Raw genomic sequence first — 17226 nt, forward strand, 5'->3', positions numbered from 1 at the left:
TCCAGCTTCATTCTGATCAACGAAAGGAGGTTGCCGGGGGGCAGTAATCCCAAAACGCAAACAAGCTTTTTCCTATCATGCGCTACAGAAACATTAATATTCTTCCACCCCAAGCTAAAGAACAGATTGTGCGCATTGCAAAAAAAAAAAAAAGCACCACTCCATTCCTGCTAGCTGCTCCTAAGGATGACTACAACTCCCAGCATACATTGCTTCAGAGGCATTTTTCTCTATGTCCCTCTTCCCCACCCCCGGGCACGTCTATCCTGCTGCGCTCACTGCATTGCATTGAGGGCTGTCGTTTTATTGTCTAGGTAGGGAAAAACAGAAAGGAAGGACCAGGCTGTCCTCCTCCGCCGCCGCCGCCCGTGTTATGCAAACGAGCCTCGCTTTCTTCCAATCGGGTGAGGAGGGCGGGGCCATGGTCCCGTGGTTCGAGGCCTCCTTTCTCTGGGCCCCTTTCTACCCCCACCCCACCCCCACACCTAATCCGCCATCTTGTTCTTGCCGCGTGTTGCCTTCGGAGGGTTCTTCGGACTGAGGTGAAAACTTCCTGCTTGACCCCCTCCGCGCCCCGTTGCCCTTGCGCCCCTCACGGTCCCCACAGGTCGAGACTGCGGTTCCTCCGCCCCACACTCCGCTGTGCGCGCGCGGAGCGCCATGGGCGGTGGGAGGGGCTGCTGGTGGGCCAGAGAGAGTGGGCCTGGCAACTGGGCGCTTGCGGGGAGCCCAGGCTCCGCTGGGGAACGCCTTCCCCGAGGTCCGGCCCTTGGAAGCAGAACCCCCCCCCCGCCCGCCACAGCGCCCGTTCAAGTCCACCCCCCACCCCCGGTCAGGGTTGGTGGGCGCGGACCCTCCGTCGCGGAAACCTTCCCGCAACAGAAGCGGGCTTGCTGAGGACTAGCTCCACCTCCTCGCCCAAAGCACTTTAGGGCCAGCAGGATCCTGCGCTGGCCTAGGTCGCACTGCACCCAAAATGTGGGTTACGCCTTGGACGGGGTTCCCATCCCTGGGCGTAAGACATTGAGGGGGCTTCCTTACTGCCCCTTAGTGTACCGGGGGTGTTTCTTTTTGGTGTTCCTTTATACCCTTAGGGAAGCCCGCACCCCTCCTCCAACAGGAACTGGCAATCTGGAGCTCTTTCACCTTCCTGTGTAGATTTTACTGCTCGCTTAATACATTTCTGTGTTGCATCAGTTGCCATGTTTTAATTTTGGAGACCTTGGGGTTTTTTGTTTTTGTTTTTTTCATTGCTTGCAACTGAACGTTCCTTTGTATCAAAGGCTGTATATTATCATATTTGGTTCCTCTGCTGTGCGGAGTTAGTTCTTGTTCACACCATTTTCTTTTTAAGGACATGGAAACCTACACTTTGGATATAATAATAGAATAAGCGTCTGTGAAGCTGCAAAATTCTGAAATGAGCAGCAAAATTCTGTAATAAGGAACATGCCTGCTGCTTCCAAAAACTAAATGATGTAAATCCCCCCTTCCACAACTCCTTGATTTTAACATTCTCAGTAGCAATAGTTTAACTTTTCTCTAATTCCAGTGAGGAAAATGGAGATGAGGCTCCTCTGCAAGAATGTTTTCCTCCATGCTGTGGTGGATGTTCTTGTTACCCAGTTCTAGCCATTAGTTTTTCTTCTTCCTGGTAGTACTGTACTTTTGCTGATTCCACCTCTTTTGTAGATGTACTAAAGGTTCTTTAGTTCAAGGTTGAAATAAAGACCATTCCTGTTGTGTCTTTCTCTGCTTCTACTAATCTGACCTTCTTTGTACTCTCAGGGTCGAATCCATCATGTGGCTCTTTTATCACATTCCTTGATAAAACAAATTGTGGCTTGTTTCTGAGAACATATTTCTCATTTTTCAACCCATCAAAGGGATAGAGCTAATGGGGGCCTTGAGAAAGGAAAACCTTTCCATTTTCTTCATTGCCATATACTTAGCTACTTGTTATTTTCAACCTGCAGGAATTCTGGTTTGCAAAGTATAAGCTGCTGATTAACTTAGTTCTGTTTAGTTCAATTGCAACATGACAACTGGTTATGGGTTAGAGAATAAAATGGCACACTGCAGCTTTAACTTTTCCTGAAGCATGCACATGCTGCTTGATATGGAATGTCATATTTTAAAGTGAAATGAAAATGAATCTGACCCATATCTCAAAGTAAACACATTGCGGACCAAAGTGCTAGGTTTTTAATAGTTATTTGACTTATGTGTTGCTACTGGTTGTTAACTCTCTCTGTCCTGGTCCTAGACATAGTTGCATCTTTGGGACTTAATAGTGAGCAAAAACATAGATCTAAGCAAATGTTTCCATAAATCTGATTTAAGCAGATAAGACATGGGGTTGATTGGTCAAGTGTTTGTACCTTTGAAAGTGACCCGGAAACTACAACTAATCCAGAATGCGGCAGCTAGACTGGTGACTGGGGGCGGCCGCTTAGACCACATAACACCTACACTACCCAATAAGTTTCTGAGCAAATTTCAAAGTGTTACTGCTGACCTTTAAAGCCCTAAACGGCCTTGGTCCAGTATACCTGAAGGAGTGTCTCCACCCCCGTAATTCTGCCCGGACACAGGTCCAGTGCACAGGGCCTTCTGGTGGTTCCCTTGCTGCGAGAAGCCAAGTTACAGGGAATCAGGCAGAGGGCCTTCTCAGTAGTGGCACCCGCCCTGTGGAACACCCTCCCACCAGATGCCAAAGAGAAGAACAACTATCAGACTTTTAGAAGACATCTGAAGGCTTCCCTATTTAGGGAAGCTTTTCATGTTTAATAGACTGTTGTATTTTAATATTCTGTTGGAAGCCGCCCAGAGTGGCTGGGGAAACCGAGCCAGACAGGCGGGGTATAAATAAATTATTAATATTATTATTATTATTATTAAGGGTGTGGTATGTAACAGGAAAGGCTCAATGACTATATTTTCATGATTTGATTGATTGCTTCCTCATTTGTGTACTAAGACATAATGCTCAAGTTGCCATTTCTATAGTACAGTAAATGCATATTAGTTTGTATTCCGAGTACAAAATCATAATGGGTCAATTTTGCTTGCATGTATATGCGTTTTGGATTAGGGCTGTGTTTTTAGGACCACAAATTATCTTATGCACACTTTTTGGACTCCATGGCTGATATTCAACATTGTCCTGTTATGAACATTCTCTCTGTGCAAGCATGTCAGCTTGCCAGATGGAACAATTCTCCCCTCGCCTTGCCCTGCACACTACTTTGGGGTTCTCCTGATGCTTCCCAAACTAATTTTAGGGGGTTCTAAGAAGGAGGAGTGGGGGGAAAACCTTGTGCAAGTGGAAGTCCTTGACAGGGCTTCCGCTGATGGAACATGTTAGGTGAATCCCTTCCATCATAAATATTTTCAGAAAAAGTGAGCTTGCCTTGTAGCTTGATAATTCTAGAGTCATATCTCCTCTCAGCTATAAAGGTCACCAGGTAGCCTTGGACAAGTAAGTCACTGTCTCTTAGTGTCATTTACACCACAGGATGGTTTATGAGCCACAAAATACTGCGCTGAGCTCCTTAGTGAAAGGGTAGAATATAGATGTAACCAACATGGGTGTAATAGGCAGTTTCCAAGATTCATTCTTTGTCACATGCTCCCAACTTCCTGATATACACTATCATGACTAACAAATGTTATGTAGATGGAAATGCACAGACCAAGATGTGGCACCATGCAGATAGAGGCAGGCTCAGTTCTCAATAGCTTCTGTAGTTCTGTGTGAAAAAAATAAACAGTTCAGTTTGGGACATGGAGGGCAAACATTCCAGATATAGGGATTGTCCTGTCAGATGTCAGATTTAGCATGTGTGAGTGTACATGCACATTGGTATTCCTAAGTGCATGCCTTTACTTTCTCTCCTGAGCAAATGGCAGCTGCTCATTCCTGTGTGAGGAAGTAAGTGCTGGGAACCATGATGTGGTGGCTGCAAAACCAGTTACCAGCTGCAGGGATAGGGGTAGTGTGGAAAGCGATGTCTTCTCTCCTTGAAGGCAGTCCAGGGGCAGGAAGGGGAAGAGCCAACATGATTTCAGTGCTTTTACACCCCCACCCTCGAGATAGTTTGAGGAATTGGAATAGAAGTAACATTCCTTTTATTGATAGGTTGTTTGTGTGCATTCAGATACAGATACTTGGTATTTTGAAAGACAGTGAAGTAAAAATTATTAAATAAATCTGAGTATGTTATAAGCATTTATGTTGTTTGTATTTTTCAGATAAAGCACGATGAATCAAGAAAAGCTGGCTAAACTTCAGGCGCAGGTCCGAATAGGTGGAAAGGTATGAATGCAAGAATATAACTTCCTCCACTCCATTTATAATTGTATGTGTGTAAATAGAAACACACACACACACACACACACACACACACACACACACACGTGTGTGTGTGTGTGTGTGTGTGTGTGTAATACATATGTAAGTGTTTTCCATAGTATAGGGGTTTGTAGGGAATGTCTGTTTTCCTCAGGCTATTGCCCATTCTGATGTGCTCAGGCTGTTTCTGAGTATATAGCTCTAGTACTGTTGGCTACATTCTTTTGAGAAGAAAAAGGTTCATGTTATATTCTTGAACTGTTTTCTTAAAAGATGAACTTTTTTTTTCTACAAAGGCAGCATATTATGTAATTTTGAAACAGTATATCTTAGGTGCCGAAGGAGTTGTTACTGGTAATTGGACACACAAGGCTGAAAAGAGGAAGGGCAGCAGAAATGGAATTGGTCCTTGCAGCAGGAAATGCATTGTGATCTGAGGACCACCACTACCTTTAGCCTACTATTTTGCACCCTCACATTGCCACCTTAATGATAATCCCCCATGAAAACTGTCACTGAATCAAGCCTCCCTTCCTTGGCGGCAATAAGTGAGAAAATTTGGAGTGGAAAGGATTTGTAGGATTATACAAACTATACAGTAGTGAAATGAAACAGGTTCTTGCCTAAAAAAAACCCCCTCCTACTGCAGTACATGTATTACATTTTAAGGTACTTTGAGATTATTTTGTTGTTTTTGATAAGCATTTGTGTAAGATCCATTTTTCTTCCTCTAGGAGCAATGATTTATTTTCTCCATTCTGTTTTTCAGGGTACAGCTCGTAGAAAGAAGAAGGTAGTCCACAGAACAGCCACAGCTGATGATAAAAAGCTTCAGAGTTCACTCAAAAAATTGGCAGTAAACAATATTGCTGGGATTGAAGAGGTACATCAGTATAAAACATTTTCAGTCATATCTGCGTGATCTCCCAACTGATCACAGGGATAATGTGAAATCTTTCTGATTTAAAATGGGATTATTGGGGGGGGCAGGACGTGGGGCCTGTGGGCCAAGTCAGGCCCCTTAAAAAGAGAAGTGCCTGGCCTCTGGCAACCTTACCTCATTTTAAATGAGGTGTGGCTCAGAGTTTGTTGTGATTTCAGTGTGTGTGTGCATTGTGTGAGAGATCCTTCAATAAGAGGTCTTTTGGAGTTTCATGCATGATTTCCCTTGTATAACTGAGGACATTTGTCCCATAACTTTGTGTGGGATGGTGCAGATATTACAGAGTCCCATGGAAGGGGCAGTTCATGTGACAAAATAGTCCACTTCTATCTTTCCTACCTTGCTCTCTCAAGATTCAACTTGGCATCTGATGAAGTAGGCTGTTGGCTATGAAAGCTCATGCCAATTTGCAATAAAAAGCTTACTAAGAAGTAATCTCAAGGTGCTGTCAAATATGTATCTAATAATAATAATGATAAAAATAATAATAATAATAAACTAGCACAACTTCCATATTACCTAAATCAGGGTATTTTTATTATGAGAATGTGCAGTAGAAAGTATTGGGTTCACACAAAGCCTCCTTTGCTCCCCCGCCCCCATCCCCTTGTTCTAATATGAGGGAAGAGTAGAAGTGTCCTGTTCTGGCTTGCAGCAAATTGTGGTTTGTCCTCAAAACAAAGAGACACACAAACCATGGTTTATCTTCATCTCCTGCTGTGCTTTTGGGATCTTCACTTGACAGCACACTACGGGTTGCTGCAAACTAGAAGCAGAAGCTTTACTCTCACCTCATGTATGAAATAAAAGAGAAGGGTTGGAGGGCATCTGCAAACCTGATGATTGGCACTGCTCGTTCTCTAAAGGACAAACTGTGTTTTGACATTATGTCTGAATTAAGATACATACAAGATGCAAAGTTTTAACTGGAAAACACAAGTCAGATTGTTGCTTAACTGTGATCCTGGGCACATTTACTTGGAAACAAGTTCCTTTGAAACAAAAGGTTTTATTCTAAGTAACTTTACGTCCCTTTTCTAAAGGCATTTTGTATGAAAGTAACCGAGTCTTCTAGATGAGTAAGTAGAACCTTTTTGCCCCACTATCTACATGTGGAAATAGTATTATGTGGAATGGTATTATATTTGTTTACTATATTACATTTTTCCCCAAAGCAGCATGCATAGAGTTTCCAGGCAGTCTTCCATCTAGAAACTGGCTGGATCCAGACCTACTTAGCTTCAGCAGGGTCCAGGCTATGATAGGGAGCCATTCCTTCGACTAGGCAAGTTGCTTTAAGCAGATGTTTGAGAGAGCAGGGAAACAGCTGCTATCCTGCTGTAACAAGTCTTGTTATTGTGTTGAGTGTTTTGGCCCACTTCCAGAGGACAGCCCTGTTCTATAGTGGTCACAGTGTTCTGAAGAGGACATGATGGGCCTCAATATGGACTGAAGAAAGAGTATGGGTGGCACTTGGACATGTGTCTATATAGGAGCATTAAACAAAGGGCAGAGCGGAGTGCTATCCAGGGGACACCCATCATTTAAACCAATTTGAAAGTCATAGTTTCCCCAGAATTGTAGTTTTGTAGATCCTCAGAGCTCTTTGTTATTTTTGTGAGAAAGCTGAGGATATATCAGTGCAATGGCATAGCTCAGTCTTTCACAATGATCATGCACTTTTTCAGAAAAACAAATATACAACATTTCTGGACTAATATATAGTGCTCATTTTCAGACATTGCTGTGCACATGCATATCTGATTGAGCATGACATAACACACCCATAGTATAATTGTTCGCTTTAAAAAAAAATAGCACCAAGATTACACCATTGTGGACTAATAAATAATCATCACTTATATAAAGTGCATAATTTTTTGACTATTCCACTGTATTATATTAGTTTCCAGAGTTCTTTGCAATGGAGGGAAAGCAAGGGCAGTTCAAACATGTTTGAAACAAGTTTATTTTTGTATTGTAAAGATGCCTTATGTTTCTTAGCTTTGAAGTGTAATAGTTTATTGTAGATGTACAAAAGTGTGATATTTACATCAAAATTCCAGAGTATGAAAGCTGTGCCTCTCATTTTTTTTTTATCTTGAGAAATGTGACTTTGTTTTTGGGCTATTGTTTTTGGAACTGACATGACTTAGTTAAATGCTTAGGATGCTGATATTTCAGTTATTTGTTAATCTGAATTCTTATTGCTTTACAAAATCTTGCACTTCCAACTGATGTAATTTTAAATTATATACATTGATGATAGTGTTTATAAATCTCTTTTACAGTTAGTCAGGCCTAAAATTGGGTGTGCAACGCCTTAGAGTGGATGCTAACTATTACAAAATAAAAAAATCTTGGTGGTTCTTTTCTTTCTTGATAGTACTTTTTTAATATTAAGTAAGATGAATGAATTTTAATCATCTATTTTTAAAACAGGTGAATATGATAAAAGATGATGGAACAGTTATTCATTTCAACAATCCCAAGGTCCAGGCTTCGCTTTCTGCAAATACATTTGCAATTACTGGTCATGCTGAAGCTAAACCAATTACGGAAATGCTGCCTGGCATCTTAAGCCAGCTGGGTGCTGACAGCTTAACAAGTCTCAGAAAGTTAGCTGAACAGTTCCCAAGGCAAGGTAGGTATCCCTGTCTGAGACATGGAGCTGGTTTTTTTTCAGCCTTGTTTGTTAGCATAAAATTCCTGAGGGTCAGCTTTTCTTACTCTGAGTAGCTTTTCTTGTGCACAGGACTTTCTGTTTTTTATTCCACCCTCCCCCACGCATTCTTAACTTCACTAGAGCATTTCTAATAGTATAGAACAGGGACGTCCAACTCCTAAGAGACTGCGATCTACTCACAGAATAAAAAACTGGCAGTGATCTACCCCTTGGGGGGGTTCAGGTCAAAGTTGTTGAGCTTTTTTTGGGGCTCCATCTTCCTTTCCAGCGGAAATGGGAGGGGGGCAGGTGCTCTTGCCACCACAAAGGAATAATAATAACATTGTTGTTATTTATTATTATTTGTATCCCACCCTTCACCCTTAGATCTCAGGGCGGTTCAAACACAAAAATACAAGATAAAAACATAAAATAAATAATAGATACAAGAACCAAAACAAAAAAAAACCCCAGACCAATAAATCCACCGCCCCCTCCCTTACTTTCCTCATTTGTAATAACTATATGGATACCTTGTATTGCTTTGTCCTTTCCCCAAACCATTAACTAAAGGCTTCTAAATGTGGGAATTGCTTTGAAAATTGCATTAACTAACAGATAGCTATGTGAATGTACTTTGGAGCACCATGAGCAGAATGTTGTAACGGAAGGAGAAAATGAAGGTTTGGGGTATAATCTGAGTGTTGAACTTGTGTCTGATTAAAAACAATATAATAATTGTCAGTCTGATTAAAGACTTAACAACACAATCCTGTGCCTGCCTACTCAGAAGTAAGTCCAGTTGACATTAGTGGGACTTGCTCCCAGATACATGTATAAAGGGAACTATCACAGATGCTGCTTTTCAAGAGCTCAGGGTGACAAGCATTGTAAACCCTATTTTGTCCTCATAGCAATCTTATAGGGAAAGTTAGGCTGAAAGATAGTGACTCCCTTGGGGCCATATAATGAGTTTCATGACAGGGTACATTGAAAGGTAAACAGAGTTCTCTTTTTTATTATTTTGTTTTATTAGATTTATATACAGTACTGCCCTTCATCATAAGGTATCAGGGTGGTTCACAGAATAAAATCATGAAGGCATTTCCTTTATCACTTGACACTGGTACAGAGCAATGGAAGCTATTATAAAAATATTTCTGTGATACCCTAATAGAAGAACAAAAACCCCCACTATGTTGGTTACAAGCATATTAATTTTCTCACATACTTCTATTTGAATTATCTCTATATTAGTGAAACCTCAAAGCCCAATCCTAAGACTTGCTCCATTGGCATTTAGGATGGGAAGTACTAAAACCTACATCAGCATAGACTGTAAAGATTTTACACCGAGAAAGCATACTGGGTAGACTGTTATGTGGAAATGTTGTAAGATGTCGGGTATAATTCAGGAGAGATGCTTGCTGTTTGACTAAATTGGAGATACAGTGGAACCTCGGGTTTCGATCGTCTCCATTGACAAATGTATCAGAAGCCGAACACCGAAAACCCGGAAAGAAATGCTTCCGTTTTTGAACGTGCCTTGGAAGTCGAACTTTCGAAGCGGCGGCTTGTTTGAGTTTTCAGTTTTCAAACGTTTCAGAAGTCTTAACAGTCTTCCGGAACAGATTACGTTCGAAAACCGAGGTTCCACTGTAATATTCTATGTATTGGTTATTTTGTCTTAAATATCACAGGGTGTATGGCATCTCCAGTTGTGTGTCTGCTGCACTACTTATAAAGAGGTTTTATTCAGTCAGAACCAGTAATTGTTGCCTATAAACATTTGAGTGATAACTTCATAGAAGTTTGCAAAAATAATGATTCTTGTAAATTTCTGCTTGTAATTAATTTTCCACCGCCACTGGTTGCTTAAAACCTATTTTATTTGCAAAGTTGCACTTCTTTTTTGTGCCGTAAACTGTGATCTTTTCCTTATGCATGCTGAATTTGTTTCTTAAATTGATCAAATTTTGTTAATTACTATATCAATAATTTTATTTTATTTTCTAGTGTTGGATAGCAAAGTACCAAAATCAGAAGATATTGATGAAGAAGATGATGACGTTCCTGGTAAGATTATTCTACTTAATCTTTAAATTATTTAGCATGTATCTGCTTGACTGAGCACGTGACAATGTTTTTGTAAATTTGAGAATCTACTTGGTGGGTTAATCACAGATACAAAGGGAAAGTGCTTCATAAGAATTGCATGCTGTACATCCTGGAGCACATAACTGTCACGGGACCAACCTTAGGAAACCACAAGTCTTTGCAGAAGGATTTCTATCTGCTGCTATGCCTTTGGTTCCTAGAGACTTAGGCACCTCTCAAATGGGGTGAGAAACTTAACTAGTGGATTCTGTGAGGGAATAATATTTTAAGAACAAGCAGAAAAGAGGTTTACTGTAATGAATAGAAGGGGGGGCTATTAATGGTTGTATCTGTGTTGTATAATCTGTCTTTCAAAATCCTTTTAAATATTGCTCACTACATAAATTAAATGTTAAGTTTGAGTCATTTAGCCCCTGATTTTTTTTAGAAGGGTCTCACACAAGACTGCAATAATTTAGCAAATAAGTCTAGATTTCATGAAGCGTAGCCATCATTGGTGAAGATTTGAAAAATTAATATAAGGCAAAATACAGGTTGCATTTGTTGATTGCAGCTCAGAGGTCAATTGTCTATAAGCCATAGCTGTTATCATCCCGATTTGATCAGGGGTTGCAGTCCCATGCATCCTGACATGGGAGTGAGCTCTGTTGTACGTGGGGCGGGGGGAGCTTAGTTCCTTGTAAGCAAGCATAGGATTGTACTATAGATCATTTTTGTTTAATGCCTAGATGTTTGCTGGCATAGCAACAGATGTCAGTCTAGGAGCTGCCATGTTGCCTGATAGCAGGCATAGGGAGAGACTAACAGAATTATTTTTCCAGTGCTGACCAGATGTAATTGCAAGTCACCCCATAGAAATACTAGGGCCTAGTCACCGTTAAACAAAAGAGAACGTCTTGTAATTGCTTTGAGGTTTTGAGATAAAAATGATGTAGGAATAATGTTCATTATACCATAGTCTTTTAGATAAAACATACATTTTAATAAAAAACATTTCTCTTTGGCTCGCCTATTGAATGTTACTGTATTATACTTTCCATGTTTTTCAGATCTTGTAGAAAACTTCGATGAAGCATCAAAAAATGAAGCTAATTAATTCATTAATAGTTCTGGAAGTTGACATGGACTAGATTTAAGAAATCAGCTGTGTGGTTCCAAAGTTTTACAGAAACAGTGAACATTACCCGTTTAATAGTTCAATAATATAAAATATTTTGTATTTTAATTATGCTGCTTGTTCAGCAATTCCTGTTGGTTGATTTTTGCATTTTGCACTTACTCCCAGGATCTACCTTTTCAGTTAAAAAGGAAAAAAACAAATAATACATTTTCAGTGCAGATTAAAGGGTGTGTGCATGTGTGTGTATGTGTGTATGTGGCTTTGCGTACAGTGGAGAGGAAATCGGTGAACAGATCTATTTGACTTTCCCTTCCACCTTGAAAGTAGAAATAAAATGAGTCTTTAACTTGGTTAAAGGAACCTTTATTGTTGCAACCAAACAGTTCACATGCAATAGTGATAACTTAAGTCTTGCTTGTCTACATTTCATGAACTCCAGAAAACATTTACTAATTAACATTTGAGTTTAATTTTCTTCATTAACTATTGTATTTACATTTGTATTTCTCTTCCATATTCACAGTGTATATGTGCAGTTTCCCACCAGCCTCCTTTTGATTCTAAATTGTACCAAAGACAGGGTATTAATTAACAAACATGTTTGTTGCAACATTTTTTAAAAATATATATACTTAAGAGCTTGGTTTTCCCCATCCCTTTTAAAACCCTTCGCTCATTCACCTTAATATTTAACTTGGGTTGCATTCACATGTTATGGAGTAATCTACTTTGCCTTGGATAAACAGCCTATTCTGTGAAGTCCTGCCTGTTTATGCCGAGCAAGTGTCAACCCTGCTGTTACGGCATAATTTTTGTAATAATCTGTAAGAAGCCTGATTATATTCTTGCTCTGGGTTTCTGGGAGAAGATAAGAATATCCTAGACTTTGATAAAGGTTGGAGGCTACAGTCTACTCAAGTGCTGAATCAAATGCCTTGGTAGCTTCTCTTTGGTACAATTAGCTGTTTTTCAAACACACCTCCCTTCAAAGCGTTGAATGCTGTTTGACCCTTTTCATCTCAGATAAGCAGGGCCTCTGGGCATATTTTCCAGTGGTGTTGCTTACTTTTAGAGGAGTCTGTCTCATATCCTGTTTTTCAGTAGGAGATAGTGCATCATGGTGCACTGTAAAATAATTTTATTGGAAGAGGTAAAACGGTTGTGGATGTTACCAGACAGCTCCCAAGAGCATATGAGCCACTGTCATATTTCAGGACACTAGAATCTGGAAGTGTAGTTTGGATTATACAGAACGGACAAGGAAAGTGCCATTGCTTGTATTGTGTTGTGTTTTGCATAAATTGTCCAGCGACAGGCTTAAAACATTAATTTTGAGGTTTGGAACCTGTTATCTGCAACCTACTTTGGGTGGATACAATGGTTACAGTCACTTTTGAAAACAAAAGCGCTCCTCTGGTGGCGCAGAGGATAGTGGCTATAGCACAGGTACAGTGCAGTATTTTCTGAACCTTCCTTCAAACTGCTCAATGTGAAGCTCTTCCTAGCGGTTCTTCAAAGGTGATTGGTGTAATGCAGTTGAGCATCATTTTAACCTTTGTCAAGGGCAGCTGCGGCGCGGGAAAGCCATCTTTCTTACCTTTCTTTGGTGTACTTTTGAGACATATCTGCTTTCTGTGTATATACACCCAGCGACTATAAAGTTTGAGGCTATCAGTATGTCAGCATTCTAGTGACATCAAGCTGAACCACGAAAGCAGAGCTTTTAGTGGTTTGTCACCTGGACTGCTCACTTGATTTTATAGATTTGTTTGGTTTTCTTGTTCTATTTTATATAAAACGTGGATCTTAATAAAATAATTCAAAAGAGGCAATGTTCCCTCTTGTGTGTTATCTCCTCCTAACAACAACACTGATAGAGGGACAGAACGTGGTTACAGGTGATGCTTTAACCAGCAGTACACTTGCCATGCTATATTTTTTGAATATTTCTTCTTTCTGCACATGTGCAAATAATAGGCGTAGTTCCTTTAAGCATATTTGCTGTCCCATGAGACAGCAAATGAACATTTAGAAATATTTTTGCAGAGAGTTTTTAACTGATCAGTATGGCTGAAGCTCACATAATTTCACAGTTATTCTGTCCTTATAACTAACATTTTCAGTTCAGCTGTTAATAATTTACTTAATGAAGATTGGAAACATAAATTTAATTTCTTGTCCAGAATTAGGAAATACTTCAGAATAGTAAAGGGCAGGCATTTGGAATAAGTTTCAATTCCTTTTACCAACAAAGCGCACACCCACAAGTCTCCAGCTTTAAACTTTCCTTTTGCCAATTTATTTGTAATCCTTATTCATACTTGTGTTTGGAAATCAGCAATTATCTTGCATAGTGATTACTTTTTACTGTATGCCAAGAACTGTTGACCACTTAATTGTTTTTTGCCGACGTTCTATAGCTTATTGAAAACCATTAAACTGATCATAACTGAAGACGTGAACTATTAAGACTGTTCTCATACCACCTAGTCTCCTTTTGGCACTTGAGACTAACAGCCTTCTGGAGCTGACCATCAAGGCAAACCTTCCACTTCCAGTGCTATGAGATGCATTGATTAGACACAGCAACACAGTTGTAGAGGGTTTGTTTGCTTTTTTGTTCATGTCAAATATTTGAGTAAATAATAGAATTTGTAACCCCCATAAAGTTTTCATTAATTTAGCATTGTACTGGCACCTATGATACTATGTAGTGTCTTGAAGGTTAAACAATTATTAAAGCAATTCATTGAAATATAAAATATGCGTTGCTGGCACCCTGGTCTTAGACTTCTAAATGTTGAAGTAAGTCCTATTGATGTGAATGGAGCTTACTTCTGAGTGCGTTTTATTTGAATCAATAGTCTAATAAGCGGAATCAGTTTAAATAGGTTTTCCTATGACTCTTAGAACTAGGGGGCAGGACACTGCCATAGGATGCTGAGAACCTCCTCTATGAGTATAGGGCTCCCTGGACTGGCAGTGTCCTGAGGCCAGTTCAACCAGAAATGGGTTTAGGGGAGGCCTCGGATCTGCTAGTTCCAAACCCTCCTTGTTCCCCTTGCACCGAGTGTACTTCTTTTCCTTACCATTAATGAAAATAGGAAAGAGGTTGACAGGAAGAGGAAACCTTGTAGGTCTACACCTACCACATTCTCCCCTGGTCACAGCAAGCAGGCAGGGCTATGGTTGTAGCAGATACTCCACCACAGATCTCCTCCTCATGGGAACATAGGATTGCTCGGTTTGTTAGTATAGTTTAACCTCAGTGCAGAGAGCCATAATATATTTTAAGCCCTCTGCAGAAGCACTTGTGTAGTCCCACTTAAATTTGAAACAAACTATTAGATCATAGTATAGTCGACTCAGCTTACGCAGGGGTTACCGAGGTAGCTGATATAAAGCCACAGTTGCCTCTACAGTAGTCAAAACACACTCCTTACACCTCCAAACACGCTCAAGGCCACTGAACGATCTCCCTGCATCTCCCAGTGCTGTTCCAAGGTGAGTGCAATGGTGGGTGGGACTGCCAGTGCCTCCCCCCTCCCAATACCCCCTTATTTTTATGTAGTCAAATACATAAAGCTGAATTTGCACAAGTTAAATGCTTGTAAATTGCAAGGCAGCTAGTTAACTAGCTTGGTGGCAACTTGTTTCCCAGCATCTCAGTAGAATCAATGTTATTTCTAAAAGAATACATTATTTAGAACACGAAATTATATTACAGTCAGTCCATTGGTCCATCTACTTCAATATTGATGAAACTGATTGGGTAAGGGGCTTCCAATATTTCAGACAGGATTCTTTCCCAGCCCTACCTGAAGGTGCCAGGAACTGAACCTGGGATGTTTAGTATGCAAGGTGTGGGCTGATCCACTGAGATACATAACCCGTCTCCGTAACCTGTGGAAGCTCAAAAGACCCAGAGAGCACATCTGGATGCTAAACATCTTACTGCTGAAACCTACTTGCTGTGCATTTTTCATGAAATGTGGTTTTAGGACAATATGGTCTGAAGAATTCTGATTATGCCCTGTGTTTATGGTATCACATTCTGCTAGCATAACACTGTTATCTGTGCTGTAGTGACTGCAGGAGAACTTCGTTTCCCTTCCTGTCAGCAGATGAACTTTATTTTGCCCTTGTCTTTTTGTTTTATCTTGTGTTCCTGTTCCTTCACAGATACTAATTTGAGGGAAAGTGGGTTTAGGGATAGAAAGACAATATAACCACTACACATTTTGAAAAGGGAGCAGAAGGAAAGAATAATCATGTTTATTGCACATAAGAGCTGATACAGGTTATATATTGTACGGTTGTTAAGATCCTTGGATAGCTGTACATGTACAAATAAGACACAAAGCTACTGCAAATAAAAGTGCAAAATTAAAATTACTAATTGTGTGTGTGTTCTTGCAGATTTTTTTTCTGATTGTAGGAGAGGCAACGGGAAATTATAGGGACAGAACCACTTAAACCGTATAGAAACTTATTCATGTATGCTACTACAGCGGCAAGAACGTTACCCCAAAATGGAAAGAAGTAGAAGCAAAGGAAGAATGGATACAAAAACTTATGGAATATGTAGAAATGGCAAAACTTCCCAGAAAAATAATAACTCAATATAACAAACTTTTTATAAAAGAATGGAAATGGAGTATTGAATATTTACAGATAAATTGTAAACAGATAAGAACATTGGCAGGATTATAGTAATAACTGCAGTTTGATCAGAGTATATATTTAAAGTAGATGAATAAATGAACACGTTAATTAGGATATGCAGAAGACATTAAAAATAAATTTAAGGAACCGCAGAAAAGGGGGAAGGAAGTCAAGTTTTGAAATGTTAACATTGTTAAATTAGTGAAATGTATAAACCTGAAAATCATAATTTTTTTTTTTAAAAAGGCAACGGGAAGCATGGTGCAGATACATACACCACCAGTGCCTATACAGACTTGCAAGTATTTTCCAAGCTACGTACCAGAAAAAGAAGGGGTATAAAATTATGCTGATCCTGAATGGACAGACTTTTTGGTTGGTGACATAAATTAGCCATCTGAAAAACATCCAAGGAGAAAACACAGCTTCCCAATTTACCCCTGAAATATATTTTCATTTAAAATGATGACAGTATATTCTGGATAAGCATTATGTGTTGTGCATTATATTTGTATAATGTGGTCACATCTGAGGCAGATATGGTTGATTTTGGACTGCTTGGAGCACAATATGGCAGCTGAGATCAGCTTGGCAATTTTCTTTACTGTTAAGCCTTCTGTAGGGTTACATTAGTTCAATGCATTATCCAAACGCAAAGGAATTTCTGCAGTAATATGAATGAATTATCTAGCCACCAGATTAAAGATTCTCAACATAAGAAGCACCTCCTGCAGCAAGTACAGCATCATTCCCTTAACAGTACTGGACTGGAGGCTGTGTTTGTTGACCTTGAATGATCAGTGCCACAAGTTCATGCAGCAACAGCCTTTTTGCTGGCTTCACACTTCCCCAGGGTACTTGCACTGCATCTTTTGGATCCATATGATGTGACTTGGTTGGTTGGCATCTGTCTTGGGAGACTGGAGGAGTGTGCCTTTGTGGATGAGGTCAAGCTGTTGGAATGTTGCAGCACCTGCCGTGGCTGTAGAGACCAATGTGGGAAAGACATGTTTTGTTGCAGCTGGGGCAGATGAAGGCCTCCAGTTGTGCTGCTGCACATGCACCATGGTGTTTCTTCTCTCTGCACTTTTCTCCTCTGGTCACTGCTATGGATGCATGACTGCTGTGACCTGTTTCCTCTGGCGTTGAGATGTTCACCAAAAGCAAGTCTAAAGAGAGATCACTTTGTCGGTAAGCTTCCATCATACTGCTTCTGCTTTGGGCCTTGAGGCATAAGTGTTTCAATGTTGTAATCTGCCCCCTGGGACCAGAGGAGAAGTGGCAGTGGCAAAAGTCCCAGCTTGATAAGAAGCTATAGATTGTTGTGCATGTAAGCCTCTGGGGATGGTTTTTGTAAAGGA

At 40.2% G+C, this 17226-nt stretch overlaps 1 protein-coding gene across 2 annotated transcripts; it reads left to right on the forward strand.

Annotated features, from left to right (window-relative positions):
* Positions 1 to 268: 268 nt before the first annotated feature.
* Positions 269 to 15595, forward strand: BTF3L4 (basic transcription factor 3 like 4). Of its 2 annotated transcripts, none has more exons than XM_083509764.1 (6): positions 269 to 404; positions 4255 to 4318; positions 5124 to 5237; positions 7740 to 7941; positions 9979 to 10038; positions 11130 to 15595. In XM_083509764.1, exons 2-6 carry the CDS (start codon positions 4265 to 4267, stop codon positions 11174 to 11176), a joined length of 477 nt encoding a protein of 158 aa, XP_083365890.1. In that variant the 5' UTR covers positions 269 to 404; positions 4255 to 4264; the 3' UTR covers positions 11177 to 15595. The 2 variants fall into 2 exon arrangements, with proteins under 2 accessions (XP_083365890.1, XP_083365889.1); XM_083509763.1 differs by having other exon boundaries at positions 404 to 542.
* Positions 15596 to 17226: the final 1631 nt, after the last annotated feature.

Source organism: Podarcis liolepis (assembly GCF_965112155.1).
Source record: "Podarcis liolepis genome assembly, chromosome: 6".
Classification (NCBI taxonomy): domain Eukaryota; kingdom Metazoa; phylum Chordata; class Lepidosauria; order Squamata; family Lacertidae; genus Podarcis; species Podarcis liolepis.

Coding starts and splice junctions, on each gene's coding strand:
- BTF3L4 (XM_083509764.1), top strand. CDS start 4,265: ATGAATCAAGAAAAGCTGGCTAAACTTCAGGCGCAGGTCCGAATAGGT. Junction 5,238..7,739: donor ATATTGCTGGGATTGAAGAG/GTACATCAGTAT, acceptor TTTTTAAAACAG/GTGAATATGATAAAAGATGA. Junction 10,039..11,129: donor AGAAGATGATGACGTTCCTG/GTAAGATTATTC, acceptor CATGTTTTTCAG/ATCTTGTAGAAAACTTCGAT.